This window comes from Trichomycterus rosablanca, chromosome 14 (assembly GCF_030014385.1).
Source record: "Trichomycterus rosablanca isolate fTriRos1 chromosome 14, fTriRos1.hap1, whole genome shotgun sequence".
NCBI classification, from domain to species: domain Eukaryota; kingdom Metazoa; phylum Chordata; class Actinopteri; order Siluriformes; family Trichomycteridae; genus Trichomycterus; species Trichomycterus rosablanca.
The window spans coordinates 5577374-5600081 of record NC_086001.1 but is presented as its reverse complement, the minus strand read 5'-3'; the positions used below and the strand labels follow the sequence as shown (position 1 = coordinate 5600081).

General features: G+C 41.1%; 1 protein-coding gene across 2 annotated transcripts in view; it reads left to right on the top strand.

Annotated features, from left to right (window-relative positions):
* Window positions 1-22708, top strand: part of dlc1 (DLC1 Rho GTPase activating protein) — a 116004-nt gene that overhangs the window by 23653 nt on the left and 69643 nt on the right. The window contains exon 5 of one of the 2 annotated variants that reach the window (XM_063008988.1): window positions 5861-5894. In XM_063008988.1, coding sequence (XP_062865058.1) covers window positions 5861-5894 — 34 coding nt within the window. Of the gene's footprint in view, window positions 1-5860; window positions 5895-18951; window positions 19060-22708 lie in introns of those variants that run through there. The other variant, XM_063008989.1, reaches the window with a different exon arrangement.

Below are 22708 nucleotides of genomic sequence, written 5' to 3'. Positions count from 1 at the left end.
CTTTCAATGCTGGATATATCCAACTCCCTAGTACCCCCGTGACCTCTGCTGTATATATGAAACCCACTCAGGCCAATCTGGGCCAGCATGACATCCACTGAGCTGTCGGATACTTTTGTTCAACCAGCCATATGTGGATTGCTTTAAATAGCTTAACAATCTTGGAGGAGCATGCTATGCTCTTCGTATTCCTCACCACCACCAACAGATGGTAGGTGTTCCTGTTAAAAAGCAAGGAGGAAATTCCCGGCTTTTCCTTGCCTAAGACATAGCCTGTTGTGTCAGTACAGCACCCGACCAAGCTGGTGGTGCCACTAAGACTCATTATAGACAGAAGATTAGATTTGAAGCCTTTTCACTGCACCATTTGGAACGTTTCTCTGTCCCACCTGAACATTTCAAACAATTCTTGGGTAAAGTGTACAAATATGTCAGTCACTTCGTCTGGTTTGTATAAAAATATCTATTTACCCATCATAAAGATTCTACACACAGATCGTGTCTAAATAAGTAACCGACTCGACCCTGTGACCTTTAACACCAGGACAACCCGCGCCTGACGACAACCGAAAAAAGCGCCTCTATAAAGCAAGTGCGGGTTCCAGGCCCCCACACAGAGTGGTCTTATGGTGGAGCAGGATGTTTGGTGTTTGGGTGGTCCAGTCCAGTCTGGATGTGATGAACCTCACGAGTTTCATTCCTGTCATCAAGATCATTTCACTTAGCACTTTCTGTCCTCTTATTTACGACGAGTATTGACGTGACTAGGAAAGAATTCAGATTCAGGGTTTAAAACCAGGAGACACGACATGTCTTCCATGACAGGTTTATGATTGGAATACATACAGCCAAACATACTGTTGTGTCCTCCACTTCTTGTAAGAAGCCTTCCTACAAGACTTTGTACTGTATTTGTGTACAATTTGTGTCACTTGAGTATTTGTGGTTTGAGGCCTTCTCACGTTGGTTCCCAATCATCTTTCCAATTCATCCCAACAGTGGACAGTGGGGTTGAGTTGAGAGTTTTGTGAAAGACCCTGGAGTTCCATGGTTATCGAATTGAACCATGTCTTTATAACCTTTATTTTGCACAGTCATGCTGGAAAAGAAAAGGACCTTCCCCAAAGTGTTGTCATAAGGTTAAAATTTGGACTAGATGGACAAAAGCATTGGGACACCCCTTCTAATTTTTGAATTCACATGTTGCAGGCACAACAATTGCCAACATGTGTAATAGATTAATTATATAAAGGAAATGATGTGCTTCTACCTTCGCAGCAACAGTTTAGGGAAGGCTCTTTCCTGTTACAGCACAAAGCAAGCTCTATAAAGACATGAAGAAAAGCCCATTTTAATGAAGCTCCAGTGTCCTGCCCAGAGCCCTGACCTCAGCCCCACTGAACAGCTTTGGAATGAACTGGAACATCCACTGTGGTTTTCTTGACCAACATCAGTACCCAGCCATACAAATGCTCCTTTTACTGAATGGGCACAAATTCTTACAGACATTGGGTTCCTTTTCACCTCTTAAGCCGCTTTTAGGTATCCAACATCTTCTGGCACAGATCTTTTTTAGTTTAGTTCACATTCACTATATTGTCAAAAGTATTTGGACACCCGACCATAAGCTTGTTGGTCATCATAGCTGAAAAGATCACATAGAGGTCACAATATTTTAATATGAATTGTTTTTGAAGTGGAATGTGAGCAACAACCTCATGGTCAGATGTCCAAATACTTTTGACCATATAGTGGATGTGGTCTGTACTAAAAAGAGCTGTGCCAGAAGCTTTTGGATACTTGACTGCAGCTTAAAAGGTAAAAAGGAGCCTAAGAAGGAAGGAAACGGAACGTAAGGTGTGCTGTATGTAGATTTTTGACTCAGTAGATCATATTTTATTTGGAAAAAAAAGTTTTAATGAATTATTAGGAGTCAGTGAAAAAAAAAACTAATTTATTTATGTCTGTGTGTGATTTATTGCCGTTCAGCAGGAGAGTGTTGTACTCACAGCCTCTCCTGCAGTTAGTTCATGTTGCTCTGCTCGTTATTTAGCTATAAATCCAGTGACAGTGTTTTCGGGGAGGGTGTAGATCTGTTATCGCCTGTGTATCTTGTCGCTGACTGGGACAGATTCCGATCTAATTCGTCACAGCCCTGTTCTTCACTCTTCGCGATGCAGGTGCCGGCCAGAGTGTTTGTTCAACATGTTTGTTACTGTTACGCGTATGTACAGCGGCAGACAGATTGGATCCAAGACAAGTCGCTTTATCCACATCTGGGAGAGCTGGATCGGTTGATATGTCTCATGTTTGGAATGTTCCTACCACAGCGAGGTGGCGTGTCACTTATACAGGTGTACAGTGCAATGAAATTCTTTTTTTCTCACATCCCAGTTTGTTTGGAAGCAGGGTCAGTCATTGTATGCCACCTAGAGGATTAAGGGCCTTGCTCAAGGGCCCAACAGTGGCCGTGTGGCAGAGCTGGGATTAAAACTCTCAACATTGATTGATAGCCCAAATCTCTACCCACTAGGCTACCACTGTTCCACCTCTAAGCTGGAGTCAGAGCACACAGTCAGCCATTGTACGCCTCCCCTGGAGCAGAGAGAGTTAAGGGCCTTGCTCAAGGGCCCAACAGTGGCCGCGTTGCAGATGTGGGATTCAAACTCTCAACCTTTTGACTGATAGCCCAATCTCTACCCACTAGGCTACCACTGTCCCACCACTAAGCTGGAGTCAGAGCGCACAGTCAGCCATTGTACGCCTCCCCTGGAGCCGAGAGAGTTAAGGGCCTTGCTCAAGGGCCCAACAGTGACCTTTCAATTGATAGACCAAATCTCTACCCACTACAGTATATGGCTGCATTTTATTAGGTACCTTTACCTGGGACGTACATTTACTGATTATTATGCCATGCCTATTGTATAGATAATCTTCATAATTATACAATTACTGACTGTACTGATCTGTTACTCTGTACACTTTGCGACCCTCATGTCTTAATTTATCAATAAGACCCTTATAGTACCCCAACTGACCAGAAGATGTTTGTGTGGTGGATCATTCTCTGCACTGACTTTAACATGTCTGTTGTTCTGGTATGAGTGTAGCAGGTGCAGCAGTGTTGTTGGGATTTATAATTACTGGTTAAACTTGCTGGCCTCACATACCCTGTTAGCACTGGTTAAAGGTTGACTGTAGAGACCAGAGTGGTTTTCTTTTTTCATGCACAATGTGTTAATCTTCATCTAGTCTTTTATAACTGGACATTTTCTGATGACGGCATGTTGTTGGCTTTATATCCCAACAACACTGCGGCACCGGCTACACTTATACCAAGACAACACACTATTATATTATTATCATGTTAGTATCATGCCAGTGCTGAGAATAATCCACCATCCAAATACATTTGGTCCCTATGGAACCTCCTTTGAAATGCTAAATTAGGTATAGGGGTGACAAAGTGTACAAAGCAACAATGGGCTACAGTCAGTAATTGTCTACCCACAAAGTCCATCTGTATGGTAGGTGTTATAAAATGTTATAATGTTAAATGTTATAAAATATCAGGACAACTTTAAAATCAGGTCTTCAATCTAATAAACATTAAAATCAGGGCTTTAATCCAGCATCTGGTTTAAATGTGGGAAAGGGTTTGCATAGGGTAAATACCAACACAAAATATCTTAGCCAGCCATGAGAAGTGCTTCTGGTTATTGATTCTATGTGTGTTTTTTAAATACAAAATATGAAAACATGGTGTATTATGTGTGTATTATGTGTGTGGTGTGTATTATGTGTGTGGTGTGTATCATGTGTGTATTATGTGTGTGGTGTGTATTATGTGTGTATTATGTGTGTGGTGTGTATTATGTGTGTATTATGTGTGTGGTGTGTATTATGTGTGTATTATGTGTGTGGTGTGTATTATGTGTGTGGTGTGTATTATGTGTGTATTATGTGTGTGGTGTGTATTATGTGTGTATTATGTGTGTGGTGTGTATTATGTGTGTGGTGTGTATTATGTGTGTATTATGTGTGTGGTGTGTATTATGTGTGTGGTGTGTATTATGTGTGTGGTGTGTATTATGTGTGTATTATGTGTGTATTATGTGTGTATTATGTGTGTGGTGTGTATTATGTGTGTATTATGTGTGTATTATGTGTGTGGTGTGTATTATGTGTGTGGTGTGTATTATGTGTGTATTGTGTGTGTGGTGTGTATTATGTGTGTGGTGTGTATTATGTGTGTGGTGTGTATTATGTGTGTATTATGTGTGTATTATGTGTGTATTATGTGTGTGGTGTGTATTATGTGTGTATTATGTGTGTATTATGTGTGTGGTGTGTATTATGTGTGTGGTGTGTATTATGTGTGTATTGTGTGTGTGGTGTGTATTATGTGTGTATTATGTGTGTGGTGTGTATTATGTGTGTATTATGTGTGTGGTGTGTATTATGTGTGTGGTGTGTATTATGTGTGTATTATGTGTGTGGTGTGTATTATGTGTGTATTATGTGTGTGGTGTGTATTATGTGTGAATTATGTGTGTGGTGTGTATTATGTGTGTATTATGTGTGTATTATGTGTGTGGTGTGTATTATGTGTGTATTATGTGTGTGGTGTGTATTATGTGTGTATTATGTGTGTGGTGTGTATTATGTGTGTGGTGTGTATTATGTGTGTGGTGTGTATTATGTGTGTGGTGTGTATTATGTGTGTGGTGTGTATTATGTGTGTATTATGTGTGTGGTGTGTATTATGTGTGTATTATGTGTGTGGTGTGTATTATGTGTGTATTATGTGTGTGGTGTGTATTATGTGTGTATTATGATCCTTTATAAGCGCTGTTTGTTCTTGGAGCACCTGCACCTGAGAGATTTTACATAGCCCTGCACTAATGAACCAAAAAAAGTCATCTACGGGGTAGGAGGCCAGACTTTCTTCAACCATAAAACCTCCCTGAAAGCTTCTGAAATTCAGACCTACGTTCCACACAAATTTAGAAAGGAATGTAAGCGCTTTGACTCGGCTTGACCTTTTGTCCTCGGAGCGCCTACTTCGGCTGGTAAACTTTAACCTTTAGAAACCACAAGGTCAGCTCCAGACGGGGTAGTCTTTGTTCATGTGGGTTGGTGTTCATGCAATATTGGCCTTGCTTTCATATCGCTCTATTACATTTTCATTCAAATCATGAACATCATGTCCAGGACAACAGACTCTGCTTCTTTGGAATGGCTTTCCTGTAGATTTTGGAACACAACTGAAGGAATTTATGATTATGCTTTAGCAGACTAAGGGTTCCAGATAATCAAAAAACATTTCCAGATCTTCATTTCTTCTCCACCAAAGATGTAGTACATATTATGGTACCATTCCTCTGGCATCCATCAATTTCAAATGTAGATATTACTGTACCTGTCTTTAGTCATAGCACTCACTACTGAATTCCAAACTGACTCTGGAAACAGTATGAACACAAGAGCGGTTTACATTTACATTTTCAGCATTTAGCAGACGCTTTTATCCAAAGCGACTTACAATTGAGACAGTATACATCGCAAGCAATTGAGGGTTAAGGGCCTTGCTCAAGGGCCCAACAATGGCAAGCTGGCTGATGTGGGGCTTGAACAAGCAACCTTCTGATTACTAGTACCTTAACCGCTGTGCTACCACTGTCCTGAGATTTATGACTTTGCATTAACACAACAAACGATTTCAGGTGTTGACGTAGATGGTGTAAAAGCACCATTGGACTCTGGAACAATAGAGCGTTCTAAAGTGAAGAATCATGCTTTACAATCTAAAAATAATTATAATAATTAATATTATAATTATTATTTTGTCTCTTTTCAGATCTCTGCTGCATTAACGGAGACAGACAGGGCAGGTAGGTGATCACTGTGGTTCCCCTAAGTCCATGTGTGTTACATAATACACGCTCATAACGGCTGCTTGTGGTTCAGCGGCCTCCTGCAGTGAGATATCAGCCCCGGTTGTGCAGTGTAATGACCCCCTGTGGTCCTGCTGCATGGGGTGAGATGCCCCCGAGAGCCGGCGATGGCTTTCACAATGCCCGTCCTGTTCACAGCGCACCAAAGCCCCTTTTATCAGTTCGAAAAATCTCTGGTTCATTCCATCATGCGAACCCTGCCCCGAAAACGGGCCGCATTCCTGCTTTACTCTGGCCTGGTCGTTGTTTGGTCATGGTGTGGAGTTCGGGTGGGAATTTTGGAGGTGGTGAATCATAGCACAGTTCTGTTGAAGCCTCATGGGTCTGAAAATCCAGCGTTGTGGGTGAATACGGGTATTTTTACTTGACAAAAATAGACAGAAGATAAAGTTTATTTTAGTTCTTATCACAGCAGGAGAATTCAAGAAATTATCTGCGACTAAATAATCAGAACACAACGTTCCAGTTCCAAAATAAAACATTCATGGGATGTTCAACTTTTTCCCTGCTGAGTTTGTTGTGGGTTATTAAGTGTTGTATAAAGTTTACAGTGTAATTTAATTTTGTGTTGATTTACGACAGCTGGTGACTTCTTCGCTGCTCTTGTATTTTAAGGGTCACTACAGTGGATCATTCTGGTCTGCATACCTTATTTGGCTCAGTTTTGTATTAAATGTCCCCTCTGACACAACCCTTCTTATTTTATGTATGTATGTATATGTATGTATATATATATATATACAGTATATTGCTTCTATTGTATATATACTGTATATACTTATAACCTATATATTGATTATTGTGTGTATTTATACCTATAAAAATCTCTATATCTATATTTATACCTATATATCTGTATATATTGTTTATAAGAATAGATACACTATTGCTCCTATTATTATTATTGTTGTTATTGTCAGATGCACAATTTGCACATACTTTTTTGCATAACTTATATTATATATATATATATGCATCTATCTATCTATCTATCTATCTATCTATCTATCTATCTATCTATCTATCTATCTATCTATCTATCTATCTATCTATCTATCCATCCATCCATCCATCCATCCATCCATCCATCCATCCATCCATCCATCCATCCATCCATCCATCCATCCATCCATCCATCCATCCATCCATCCATCCATCCATCCATCCATCCATCCATCTACGCCCAACCAGCCAATAGATTCGAACCCCAGACCTGGTGGTGTTTGGGATCTTATATAAGATTGGTTTTCTGGACTTCACTCTGACAAAAAATCAACTGTCAGTTTTTATAATACTAAACTTTTAACACTAAGTCTTATGTAGAGAGTCTAAGTCTATGAGATTGGTAATGAAGAGCTCATGGAGGTGACATGTAGCACTACGAACACTTTCTCTAAGTAAATTCCAGATTTTCCAGTAGCCGGAATGAAGTGGTAAAAATGAAAACCTGGTAAAGACATAAAACAGATGAGTAGCTTTTACAGTCTCATCCACTCTCACTCTACAACCCACCCACCCCCAACTTCCTGTTCCTGCCTTAACCACTCATTAATGACAGGAAATTCCACTGTGCGTTCTCTGGATGGTGAGACAGCGAAGAAAAGAGGAGAAGAAAAGCTAGTGTTGTGATTATAGCCGCCCACTGGGTAAAGCAAGGGAAGATGGTGGGGAATGAAGGAACTGCTGGGTGGGTAACTCTGGCCTTTATATTTGGTCAGCTGTTCACCTTCTGATCCAGGTCCAGTTTCTAACCTGATTGAAGTTCATTAAGTTAAGTGTAGTATAAGGGCAGAGGGAAAGCAAAAGTATCACAAGACGTATTTTATATATATTCATTGTATATTTAAATAGAGACATTCTGAATTTCATGCCTCATGGACATTCAATACTGGTTTTTGGTTCTGCCTTTTAGGCACAGTGATTTCTCTCAAGAGATAATCAGTGTTATTCACTTCACCTGTCAGTGGTCATAATGTTATGCCTATATATGTATATATATATATATATATATTAGATTTTATTTGTATTTTGCTTGCCTAATTTTTGAAATGGGTTTGTATGTACCCAGGCCAATAACAGCCACGTCGTTAACAGAAACAGTGTTTAAATTGTTTGATTCTTTTTCGTTCTCTTTCAATTCCCAAAACACATAATATAATCCCATCTGGAGGTAAATAAAATACTTATAATCTAAAAGCTTCATTACAGATGCAGGATGGCACATATTTGCCTACATATACGCAAAACCGGTCACTGCTAGACTGTTTTCCTAAAAGAAATCAGCACTGTGATCACAAGTTGGTCCGTGGGTGTGTTGTTTTACTTAATCCACAGGATTTTTACCTGTAAACCCCTGATTATACAAGAAATGACGATAATGCTCAGCCTGGCAGAGTGAATTCCCACCCTCACCTATAGACCTTCTGGTACCATCTGGTACTTTGTACACGTGATTAGATCTGAATAATCTTTCAGTAGGTCCAAGGTCTTTGATGTGTCAGGTTCTTCTGAGGAATCCTGCCCCACTCGCCCAACCACTGAGTGGAACTGAGGCATGAACAAAGACCCCATTGCTATTGCAGCATCCAACTCCTAAAGCCCAACATAGTGAGGTCTGGGTGGTTGGAATTGGAATAGGAAAGGTATTTGAGTGGTATAATTAGGACCATACGCTCGACATACTTTATATATTCATATATGAGAATAAATCAAAGATCTTGGGTTGGGCAAAGAACAGTAAAGATATAATTGTACAGGGTTATGTTTTAGAAGGAGCAAGGGGTTGTTTGGATTTTAGCTTTTTGGATTTTAACTTCTAGCACATCTTGTTTTCTGCTACTTAATTTTTTTTATTTGTTTTATTTTCTGGGAACCAACCTTATTAAAATTGTTACCCAGAAGCCTTGTGAATTTGCAAGTTTGTGAGGTTGATCAAAAACAGATCATTACAGTGGTATAACACTGGTGAGATAGTGGTAGCCTAGTGGGTAGAGCTTTGGGATATCAACTGAAGGGTTGAGAGTTTGAATCCCAGCTCTGCCATGCAGCCACCGTTGGGCCCTTGAGCAAGGCCCTTAACCCTGTCTGCTCCAGGGTCGCCGGACAGTGGCTGACCCTGCACTCTGACCCCAGCTTCAAAACAAGCTGATATGCCAAGAAAGAATTTTATTGTACTGTACACGTGTATATGTATATATGACTAATAAAGGCATTCTATATTCTATAAATAATAGAACAGCACCTAATAAGTCAACTTAACAGTTATAACACTTTCATTAGCCAAACTTTTCCTAACACCAAGTGAAACCAAAGCAATAACTATGGTACCAACTTCTCCAACTCTAGTCTTAGATTTTTTTTGTCTAATTTTGTCCACATGGTCTGTAGAATCCCAATTGGGGAGGGGGGGAAATCATAACTTTTTAAGAATAAAAAGCAGCTAAGATAAATTCTTTAAGCTCTGTCGGCTCTGTGAAAGCACAGGTTCAAAAACACAGTAATATCCAGCTATCTTTCCTGACTAAATCTTGCCTGAACTCTCACCAGGTGAAAGTTCTGATAAGTGGACACTAAAGTACAGCACAGAGTTGTTTACATAATATGACGTTTATAACAGGAAGGGTGGAGAAGTAAGAGGAGAAGTCTTTTATCAACCTACAACAGCTTGAGTTAAGGATTCGCTCTAGGCTAACATTTGGTTAGCTTTGGTTTCCAGGAGGAAATCCTGGTGTTCCAGAGATACTGGAAATAAGATCTGGTTTGAATCTTAAATTACATGCTTGGAAGTTCTATTTCCCGTCGTGTTTCCTGCTTTTTTCTGAAATGTATATTTAGTTTGTTGTAAGTTCCCTGATATTCTGGTCCAGTCGGCAAGCTTATAAAGGTAATAAAAATGTTATCAGTAAAAAGAAATAGCCAACAAGTGGAACCAAAACAAGACAAGGTGTACCACTGCTAACTCCTCCCCCACTGTTCTCAAGATTTAGTCCAGTGTACAAACATCTGCTTTTTTAAAAATTTAAGTCTAGATTGAAGAAAGAACCACCGGAAGCATGTTGGGAGATAGAGGAAAGGTCTGTGACAGGCCATCGTAGATAAGCCTCCATAAGGCTAATAAACTATAAGATACACCGACCAGGCATAACATTACGGGTGAAGTGAATAACACTGATTATCTCTTCATCACGGCACCTGTTAGTGGGTAAGATACGTATATTAAGCAGCAAGTGAACATTTTATCCTTAAAGTTGATGTGTTAGAAGCAGGAAAAAGCATAAGGATTTGAGCGAGTTTGAAAAGACGACTGGGTCAGAGCATCTTCAAAACTGCAGCTCTTGTGTGGTGTTCACAGTCTGCAGTGGTCAGTATCTATCAAAACTGGTCCAAGGAAGGAACAGTGGTAAACCGGCGACAGGGTCATGGGCGGCCAAGGCTCATTGATGCACGTGGGGAGCGAAGGCAGGCCCGTGTGGTCCGATCCAACAGACGAGCTACTGTAGCACAAACTGCTGAAGAAGTTAATGCTGGTTCTGATAGAAAGGTGGCAGACTCCATGCCTCGACGGGTCAGGGCTGTTTTGGCAGCAAAAGGGGGACTAACACAATATTAGGAAGGTGGTCATAATGTTAATGTGATTGGTGTATGTCACTGGACAGTGAAGGGTAAAGGGCAGCAAACTGAACTTTGTAAATATTCATTCATCTTCTGCGTATGCATCGAATGAACTTTCACCTACAAGCATCATAAGTGGACACCTGAGCACATCCCACATGTGGATTTGTTTACATTACATGCTGTTTATTATAGACTGGTTGAATGAAATCATTTGATTGCTTTACAGTAACTCGAGAGCTTGACTTGACTTTTGGCTAGCTTTAGTTTTCCAGGAGGAAATCCTGGTGTTGAAGTAAACTGACTTGCTTTTTATGATCCAAGCTCTTCCTGTGCTGTCTGCCATTTACTGAATGCTTTGTGTTTTTATTTCTGGTGTACACCCTTCCTGGCTTTCTGGATCAAACTAGAAGCTTGTCAAGAGCCTTTTTGACTTATTAGTTCTAATAGACTTCACCAACCACTCAGTGGAACCAAAGTTGTGAAGTCCACTTAGTTAGGGTTTGCTGAAAGGGAATCAGTCTTGATATGACAAGTAAGTAGAGGGTTTTTCAAAATGTTTCCGCACTTTTAAAACTCTATTAAGAATTTTAAAAACAAGTGGCATCACTTTTCTACATAGCGCCTTCTGATGCATTTCCCCAGCATTGTACCAACTTCTTAATGCCATCAGCAAAAAAATGGTTTCAGTTGAGCTCGTAGCCACTGATGCACCGCTGCTTTCACATCATCATCACATGGAAATGTTCTTCCCCTTAAAGCTTCTTTGAGCATCCAAAAAGGTGGAAATCAGATGTAGCTAAATCCAGACTATATGCGTCTCTCAGACACGACCAATTACGACTCCTTCCACCCTCACCGCTTCCAACCAAAATATAAAAGTGTGGAAACTTGTGAAGTGTGAAGATCCCTCATATATGAAAATGCTGGATATACAGAGTACACTTGGGCATCAGTATGTTGGTCTTTCAGATTACACTTCACAATATTTACCAGAACTTGCATTCATTTTCCAGTCACCCAATGGCCTTTATAAAGCACACGCTTTATAAAGAAATGTGATAAAAAAAATGCTATAACAAGAGCAATTCTTCTGAGAAGGCTTCTCTTAGGCTTTAGTTAGTAACAACAGATCTGATCTGCAGTATGAAGATGCATCATTGGCTTCACAGGTCTTGCCAGGTCATCGATCTCCCATGATGGACACTAAGCTTGTTAATGGGATATAAGAAGTGTAACAGTGTAATCATGAATATTCTTTCAGGAATTGGTGTGGACATCTTTTCCCGGAGCTGCAGTGATGGGTTTTCTTCCTGTTTCTGGGAAACTTGTCTGGTCCCGACAGTGACCCCTGTGGATCACCGGTTTTAGTCACTTGCTTTGAGTGGGAATAACATGCTAAATCTGCCTGTGTTGCTTGTTTCAGTTTAAGAATGAGGAAATGGGGGCAGTGACATGAACTTTCCATGTAATGTATTTCCTCTGAATGATGAACTATGCGGGAATAATCGGCCACATCTTTTCCTGTGAATATTTCCAGTCCAGTGGTTCCTGATTTAGCCAAAGTGTATCATTTATTTAATTTGCTTTGTTCTTGCTTGTTTTTTTGCAACCCCCAGTTGATCCTAAAAGTTCCCCTGCTTCATTTATGAGCTGTGACGTCTCTAACAGGCTTTTGGTGTTTGGATCTGGTGTTTGCATTTGTACGCTCATTAACATTATCCAGTAAACCCTTGTGCTGAGTCCCTGTGGATAGAAGTGTTAATTTGCAGTTGATCCAAATGTTGACAGCAAAATGGATCTCACTGAATAACAAACCTGCTGGGGGCTGTTACTATAGGGATCCAGAATTCAGTCCTGTTCCATTCTCTTGGTGTATGATATGCATAAATTTGCTCAGTGATGAGCAACACGGTTTTGATTAAAACACATTTCTACGTCAAGTACACCAGTGTCTTAAGTTTTTAATACACTGAATACATTTTAATACATTTGAAATGCTGTTTTAAACATGGCAACCCTATGGGTGGTGAAAATCCCTCAACATATTTAATGTTAAACATATAAACATAACAAGCATGTTTTTTGCACAGTATTTGAACTTGTAGGCAGATTGAGAAGTACTACTGAGCCCAGTACATTAAACCGCCATTGCTCAACAGTTTGGACATAGAGATACACATTATGGAATGCAAACACCTTTATCAGCAGATATATTTGATTATTTGTTTCCACCGTTGTTGCAAAAGCCTAGTAACTGAGGTCCATATAAACATGGTGGAGTGAAGGCGTACTAGAAGCAGGCAAAAACAACAAGGCATTTGTAGTAGGTAGTAGGTCATAGTGGTCAATTGACCCACGCTTGGTGGTTTTAGGTACAGTATAAGAACGTCAACATGGTTAAGTTTGTTGTGGAGGAACTCCAGTGGCCTGTACTGAGCCCTGACCACAACCCTACTGAACACCTTTGAGACTTCTCCTCCAACATCAGTGCCCAAGCTCACAAATGCTTTTTTGACAAAGCAGGCACAAATATCCACAGATACACTCCAGTATCTTACGGAAAGCCATCTCAGAATAGATCAAGCTGTCTGATAAGAAACAGATTAATGCCTATGCTATAGATTTTATTTTGTATTTTTAGATTTTTCTCCTAGTCTTGGGTATATCCAATTCCTTGGACAGTGCACACAGGGATATAATAATACGATAAGATAGATTTTATTGTCATTCTAGTTATACAATGAATATGTGTGGTTGATTTTAGTGAGACCAGCAGCAATAATACAATAAAACTATATTTAAAAAATATTTAGGTGCCCAGGTGGCGCAGCGGGATATTCCACTAGCACACCAGCGCCGAGATTCTGAACTCCTCGGCGCCGTCTAGCGGGCATAATTGGCAGTGCCTGCAGCAGACACTGATTGGCCACCATGTCTACTAGGGGGTGGGATGATCGGACTATGTGGGTGGGGTCTTAAATGCTGTGCAAGGACCCAGATTAGCAGATAGAGGCACCTGTGCAGAGTGAATGGGCGAAAAGAAGGGGTCCGCTAGGACTGCGCACAGGTTAGAGGAGGCGTGAGCAGCAACATCCCCTCCTCGACAGATTGACTATGCTAAATCGAGAGAAAATAGGAAAAAATGCATAAATAAAATAGAAATATATAAATATATATATACAGTATATATATATATATATATACAGTGTATCACAAAAGTGAGTACACCCCTCACATTTCTGCAAATATTTCATTATATCTTTTCATGGGACAACACTATAGACATGAAACTTGGATATAACTTAGAGTAGTCAGTGTACAGCTTGTATAGCAGTGTAGATTTACTGTCTTCTGAAAATAACTCAACACACAGCCATTAATGTCTAAATAGCTGGCAACATAAGTGAGTACACCCCACAGTGAACATGTCCAAATTGTGCCCAAATGTGTCGTTGTCCCTCCCTGGTGTCATGTGTCAAGGTCCCAGGTGTAAATGGGGAGCAGGGCTGTTAAATTTGGTGTTTTGGGTACAATTCTCTCATACTGGCCACTGGATATTCAACATGGCACCTCATGGCAAAGAACTCTCTGAGGATGTGAGAAATAGAATTGTTGCTCTCCACAAAGATGGCCTGGGCTATAAGAAGATTGCTAACACCCTGAAACTGAGCTACAGCATGGTGGCCAAGGTCATACAGCAGTTTTCCAGGACAGGTTCCACTCGGAACAGGCTTCGCCAGGGTCGACCAAAGAAGTTGAGTCCACGTGTTCGGTGTCATATCCAGAGGTTGGCTTTAAAAAATAGACACATGAGTGCTGCCAGCATTGCTGCAGAGGTTGAAGACGTGGGAGGTCAGCCTGTCAGTGCTCAGACCATACGCCGCATCAACTCGGTCTGCATGGTCGTCATCCCAGAAGGAAGCTGACGCACAAGAAAGCCTGCAAACAGTTTGCTGAAAACAAGCAGTCCAAGAACATGGATTACTGGAATACCCTGTGGTCTGACGAGACCAAGATAAACTTGTTTGGCTCAGATGGTTTCCAGCATGTGTGGCGGCGCCCTGGTGAGAAGTACCAAGACAACTGTATCTTGCCTACAGTCAAGCATGGTGGTGGTAGCATCATGGTCTTGGGCTGCATGAGTGTTGCTGGCACTGGGGAGCTGCGGTTCATTGAGGGAAACATGAATTCCAACATGTACTGTGACATTCTGAAACAGAGCATGATCCCCTCCCTTTTCCAACAGGATAACGACCGCAAACACAACCTCCAAGATGACAACTGCCTTGCTGAGGAAGCTGAAGGTAAAGGTGATGGACTAAACCCAATTGAGCACCTGTGGCGCATCCTCAAGTGGAAGGTGGAGGAGTTCAAGGTGTCTAACATCCACCAGCTCCGTGATGTCATCATGGAGGAGTGGAAGAGGATTCCAGTAGCAACCTGTGCAGCTCTGGTGAATTCCATGCCCAGGAGGGTTAAGGCAGTGCTGGATAATAATGGTGGTCACACAAAATATTGACACTTTGGGCACAATTTGGACATGTTCACTGTGGGGTGTACTCACTTATGTTGCCAGCCATTTAGACATTAATGGCTGTGTGTTGAGTTATTTTCAGAAGACAGTAAATCTACACTGCTATACAAGTTGTACACTGACTACTCTAAGTTATATCCAAGTTTTATTTCTATAGTGTTGTCCCATGAAAAGATATAATAAAATATTTGCAGAAATGTGAGGGGTGTACTCACTTTTGTGATACACTGTATATATATATAATTACAAAATAAGCTAAAATTATGTGAAATATAGAGTATTTTTTACTGTTGCATTTTTGGCTTCCCATAAACACTGACGGTTTAGGTCACTAGGTATATATATATATATATATATATACTGTATATATATATATATATATATATATATATATATATATATATATATATATATATACTGTATATATATACCTAGTGACCTAAACCGTCAGTGTTTATGGGAAGCCAAAAATGCAACAGTAAAAAGCATCTGTATTTGTGTAAACAAGACCAGAAAAAGATACATGTGACATGTGACTTTGGTCTAAGTAAAGAACCTCAGAGGGTGTCTGTTGTCTGAAAGGAAATGTATGTTCAAGGCTGCATTCTTATGTCTTGCATCATTCTGAGCATGTCTGTACACACACACACACACACACATACACTGTTCCTGATAGACTTTCCCTGGTTTCCACTTCCTGTACAGAAAGTTCTCATCTGTTTTGCACCCTGACTGAGGTAAAGTGAGGCGTGATGCTTGGGGTCAGACCGGGTGAAGGATGCTTCCTCTGGAGCCATCCGCACTCCACCTTGTCTTTTTATGGTACCTCTTTCTCTAAGCCTCTCTCTCTCTCTCTCTCTCTCTCTCTCTCTCTCTCTCTCTCTCTCTCTCTCGCTGTCTCTGTGTGTGTGTCAGTAGTTGCAAATGTTCCACATGAATTTAACACCTGAGCAGCCAGACAAAGGACAAGACCTTAATAGAATAAGACAGAATGTAAAATAGACGTGACCTGATTGTGTGTGTGTGTGTGTGTGTGTGTGTGTTGGAGTGTGTGTGTTTATCAGATGACCAGTAGTTTCAAACGTTTGAAGGATGAATGATGTAACAAAACATAATTAGGATCCGAACTGGACAAGGGACGAGATACATTAAAAAAGTTTGTGTGTGTGTGTGTGTGTGTGTGTGTGTGTGTGTGTGTGAATGGAAGTTCCAAATGTTCCACATGTAGTTCACACCTGAGTGGACAGACAAGGGACAGCCATAATAAAATAAGAAATAAAGAATGTAAAATAGACCTGACCTGACTGTGTGTTGAGTCAGTGTGTGTGTGTGTGTGTGTGTGTGTGTGTTGGAGTGTGTGCAAATCATCAGATGACCAGTAGTTTCAAACATTTGAAGGATGTGACAAAACTATTCTAGGATCTGGACCACACAGGGGACAAGACACATTAAAAAAGTGTGTGTGTGTGTGTGTGTGTTCATCTTGGTTGATGGAGCTTTCTTGGTCACCGGCATCTGAATGAACTTATTGATAACATCAGCATGAGAATGGAATGTGATGGCAAGATGACACACAACTCCACCATGAATCAGTGTGTGTGTGTGTGTGTGTGTGTGTGTACACGATAGATCCGAGTGTTAAAAGGAGTCTAGGAAGTGTAGGTAGGTTATGAACAGCAAGAGACAATCTATTTTTATATAAAAAATGGGAGACTGTGTGTGTGTGTGTGTGTGTGTGTGTGTGTGTGTGTGTGTGTGTGTGTGTGTGTGTGTGACAAGAGTGCCAAAGCTGCATCGTCAAGGAGCATAATTTCGGGATTAGTGCTGCAGCATTCCTAGAGATGCATCACTGAACCATGCAGTCGGGGCTAATTAGCCAAAGCATACACATGCGCACATACAAGGGCCTTGTAGCCCATATAGTGATTAGGCTGTGTGATTTGGGACACATCCACAACTGATGAGTGATTTTTTGGTATGGCAGCTGGGTTGCCCATATATAAATAGGGTGTGTGATTTAGGACATGTCCACAGCATAGTAGTGATTGTTTGATATCGAGGTTGTGTTGTCGATAAAATGAATAGGATGTGTGGTTTGGGACATGTCCTGAACTGACCAGTGATTGTTTGATATGGTAGATGGGTTGCCTGTATAATACATTTGGGGTGTGGTTTGGGACACATCCACAACGTAATATTAATTGTTTGCTATGGTAGCTGTGTTGTCTATTTATTGAATAGAGTGCAGTTTGGGACATGTCCAGAACATATTAGTGATTGTTTAGTTTGGTAGCTGTATTGCCTATAATGATTAGGCTGTGTGGTTTGGGACACATCCACAACAGATTAGTGATTGTTTAGATTAGTAGCTGTATTGCCTATATAATTAATTGAGGGTGTGGTTTGGGACACATCTCCAACAGACCAGTGATTGGTATGGTAGCTACCTTGATTGCCTATGTTATAGTTAGGGTGTGTGGTTTGGAGCATGTCCACAACGAATTGGTGATTGTTTGGTATGGTAACTGGGTTGCCTATGTAATGAATAGGGAGACATGTCCACAATAGACGGCAGTTGTTTAGAATGAAATATAATAGAATAGAATGCTTTTATTTGTCATATATACATATACACGTGTACAGTACAACGAAATTCTTTTTTGCATACCCCAGCTGGTTTGGCGCACAGGGTCAGCCGTTGTACCTCGCCCCTAGTGCCAAGAGGGTTAAGGGCCTTGCTCAAGGGCCCAACTGCTCTTAATGGCAGAGCTGTGATTCGATGGTAGCTTGCTTGCCTATATAATAAATTGGGTATGGTTTGGGAAACATCCACAACAGACTGGTGATTGTTTGGTATGGTAGCTGGGTTGCTAATGTAATGAATAGGGGGGTGTGGTTTGGGACATGTCCAATCTGTGATTATTTGGTATGGTGGGTGTGGTTTGGTAAATGTAATATTAATGATGGTGTTTGTTTGGCTTATATATTTAAAAGGTGGGTTAACGTACATGTGACCTGCATAGTGAACAGGATGTGTGATTTGCAACGTGGTCTGATAATAGAGAGTGGTGTGTGTGTGTGTGTGTGTGTGTGTGTGCGTGTGCGTGTGTGTGTGTGTGTGTGTTTGCCAGTGCCACAGGATGACAGGTAAAAGTCACTGAGCTCTTTATGACCCATTCTACTGTCCATTGTTGCCTATGAACTAGTACTTAGAAGCTCTTTCACTTTCACTTGTCCTCCTTTAAATCAGACTCAGGGCTTCTCTGTAGCTTTAAGGATTGTTTTGTAACACTGAAACATCTAGGAACAACAACGGCTCAGCAGTGAAGCAGCCACACAATCCTGCAGTATAGACGCTCGTATATGGTGTAAAGCACATTGCAGTTGGACTCCCAGTGAAACGTGTTGTCTGAAGTAATGATGCTCACTTCACGTGTGGCAGCCTGTCACAAAAATGATCTGAGTGCGGTGGAGACTGTCGTTCACCCTGCTAGTAGTGGGTGTGACCTAGATAGAGGAAATGTGATGAAATTAGAAGGCGTCCAAATACTTTTGGCTACGTCGTGAGCAGGCGAGAAAGTACTACCACTAATGTAGCTCTCTTGAGCATTCACCGCAGAGGCTTTCAGGCCTGAGAATACACACACACACACACACACACACACTCACACACACACACACTGCAGTAGTACGTCTCAGATGCACTGATGCTCTCTCCGGTTTAGCTGAACACAGCAGTGAGTGAGGACAGGGTGGAGCAGAGCAGAACACAACAAGGACGAACAAGTGAAAGTGAAGAACGTTTTTAACCAAGTGGAACCTTCTGGAAGGTCAGGATGGCCCGCTCCATGCGGTGGCTCCTGCTGCAGCGCTCGCTCACCCAGCACATCCGAACGTCAACCTGCAGAGCCATGAGTCTTCTCAGCTCACACACTCCGGAGGAGAGACGGATGGGTGAGTGTGTGTTGGAAGTGTGTGACGCAGCAGGTAGTGTGTGCACCTGGGGACCTTGCCTGTCCCGTATTTCCGACACTGACTCTGAGGGGTTTCGAGTGTTCCACATGGGTTCCTTGTGGTTACACCAGCTACCTTCCATTTTTGAAAAAAAAGACATGCAGTAGCTGGGTTCCCTATGTAATAAATTGGGTGTGTGGTTTGGGACATGTCCACAAACGATCGGTGGTTGTTTGGTATGGTAGCTGGGTTGCCTATATAATAAATTGGGTGTGTGGTTTGGAACACGTCCACAACGGATTAGTGACTGTTTGGTATGGTAGCTGGGTTGCCTATATAATTTATTGGGTTTGTGGTTTGGGACACACCCACAAATGATCGTTGGTTGTTTGGTATGGTAGCTGTGTTGCCTATGTAATAAATTGGGTGTGTGGTTTGGGACACGTCCACAACAGACCAGTGATTGTTTGATATGGTAGCTGTGTTGATTATGTAATAAATTGGGTAAGTGGTTTGGGACACGTCCACAACGGACCAGTAATTGTTTGCTATGGTAGCTGGGTTGCGTATATAATTTATTTGGTTTGTGGTTTGGGACACGCCCACAATGGACCAGTGATTGTTTGATTTAGTAGCTGTGTTGATTATGTAATAAATAGGGCGAGTGGTTTGGGACACATCCACAAACAGTTGGTGGTTGTTTGGTATGGTAGCTGTGTTGCCTATATAATAAATTGGGTTTGTGGTTTGGGACACGCCCACAACGGACCAGTGATTGTTTGATATGGTAGCTGTGTTGATTATGTAATGAATAGGTTGAGTGGTTTGGAACACGTCCACAATGGACTGTAACTTTTTGGTATGGTAGCTGTGTTGATTATGTAATGAATAAGGGGTGTGATTTGGGACATGTCCACAACGGACCAGTGATTGTTTGATATGATAGCTGTGTTGATTATGTAATGAATAGGGTCTGTGGTTTGGGACATGTCCACAAACGATCGGTGGTTGTTTTGTATGGTAGCTGGGTTGCCTATATAATAAATTGGGTGTGTGGTTTGGGACACGTCCACAACGGACCAGTGATTGTTTGATATGGTAGCTGTGTGGATTATGTAATGAGTAGGGTGAGTGGTTTGGGACACGTCCACAACATATTAGTGATTCTTTGGTATGGTAGCTAGGTTGCTCTTATAATAAATTGGGGGTGTGGTTTGGGACATGTCCACAACTGACCAGTGATTGTTTGGTATAGCTGGGTTGCCTATATTAATAATAAATTGGGGGTGAGGCTGCATGGGTTCCTTCTGGTTACTCCAGCTACCTTCCATTTTTGCCAAACTTTCCCTCAGACTGACGTATTAGCATATAAGTGCGTGCTTGTATAGTGCTCGTTTAGCTGGTCTCTCAGCCTGAGAAAGCTGGTGCTGGACTGGACTCGTCTACCTGATGATCCATGTGGTCTTTTAGCCTGGCAAATTATCTCCTAATACCATTAAAGGCTAGCCTGACCTGGTTAGCCTGGTTAGAAACTAAGGTATATAGCATGGATGCTAGCAGACTGAAGTTACACAGTAGGTCAAACCTTCCTTTCAACGAGAAATACTTTTACAAATGCTTGTTTTGTAGCTAGCTAACATTTGATATTTCTGTGGCTAAAATGAGCTTGCTAACTTTAGTTAAACTTTAGCTTCAGCTCAACTTAACCAGGTTAGGCTGGTTAGAAGCTAACGTAAACAAACATGGATGCTAACAGACCAAAGTCAAACATTCCTTTAAAGCGAGAACTACTTATAAATGCTTGTTTTGTAGCTAGCTAACATTTGTTTACACTTTTTGTGATGTTTCTGTTGCTAATAAAAGCTTGCCAACAGTAGAAGAGCCGGAATTTGTTTGATTAGTTTATTAATTTGTCTTCTGACTGTACACTTAGAAGATATCTTGTCAATTAGCTTGCTACAATCAATCATTAGCATTAAGAGTTTACCCAGATGTGTTGGTAAATGTCTTTAATGGAACATGGCAGTGGTTCCTGTCTTGTTTACTTTGTGTTAAATCAGAAGCTCATAATGCTAAATCAGTTAGTTAGCCAAGTGGTTTAGCAAACAGTAGTGTAATTTTGTCCATGTTTATGCAATCTACATAGTGAATAATGTGTGTGATTTGGGACACATCCAATTATGGTAAACTAATAATGACAAGGCATTTCTGGTGTGTGGTTGAGACACATCCTGTCCTGTAGACAGTGTCCTGATAATGGTGTTTATGTGCACTATATAGCAAAAATAGTGTGTGGTTTAGGGCGAGGCCAAAGTCCAGTTAGCATTTGTGTGTGTGTGTGTGTGTATGTGTGTGAACATCAGATTTTGATTGGACATCTGGTGAATGCAAATGGATGGAGGATGAAAAGTGCAGCGTCATCTCTGCAGTGTGTGTGTGTGTGTGAGTGACTGTGCTAATGTGCTATCTCTGCACTTAGCTCCTCCATTATTAGCCTAATAAGAGAGAAATGAGGCGCCAGCCACTGATAACAAAGTTAATGTCGATTTAATCTCAGCACTAAAATCAAAACGCATTAAGAAACACATTAACGAGTTTAGCGTCCGAGTTCTTCTTTATCAAACTTTTTGCCACTAAATCTCCATGTAATGACATCATTTCCTCCAGACAGGAAGGTACACATTTTAATAGTCTTCTTTACTCGAGAGAAACGATTCTGCTTGACACTTTTCCTTTAAGAATTTCATGTATTTAAGGTGGCATGAACAAGTAATCATCCTTTTTAATTGCCTTTGTAATTGGATGGTTTTTTTTACACCGAATTATTGCAGATTACTAAACAAAACATGCAGTTACACAAATTGACTATATCACCCCTCAGCTATTAACTGGCTATCATTAACATCACTGTGGAGAAATATCAGCACCACTGGAGTTAATCAGACCAACAGCGTCTCCAAAACTTTATGTTTATTTGAAGCTGTTTGTGGTTGTGCATGGTTGTCTTTCACTCACTGTACACCAAACGAGTCTCTGTGAGAATCCGTTGCTGGCTGGTGTAAAGAAGTGACTGATGATGGAGGGGGTGAGTGCTTGCCCTCCTCAGCCAGAAAGGAGATGGTGTGATTGTAATAGGAAACTGGAAATGGGAACTAAACTAAGGTTCTCTCTCTCTCTCTCTCTCTCTCTCTCTCTCTCTCTCTCTCTCACTCTAATATATATATATATACCAATCAGCCATAACATTAAAACCACCTCCTTGTTTCTACACACATTGTCCATTTTATTCCATTTTCACTTACCATATAGAAGCACTTTTTAGTTCTACAATTACTGACTGTAGTCCATCTGTTTCTCTGCATGCTTTGTTAGCCTCCTTTCACCCTGTTCTTCAATGGTCAGGACCCCCACAGGACCACCACAGAGTAGGTATTATTTAGGTGGTGGATCATTCTCAGCACTGCAGTGACACAGACATGTTGGTGGTGTGTTAGTATGTGTTGTGCTGGTATGAGTGGATCAGACACAGCAGTGCTGCTGGAGTTTTTAAACACTGTGTCCACTCACTGTCCACTCTGTTAGACACTCCTACCTAGTCGGTCCACCTTGTAGATGTAAAGTCAGAGACGAACGCTCATCTATTGCTGCT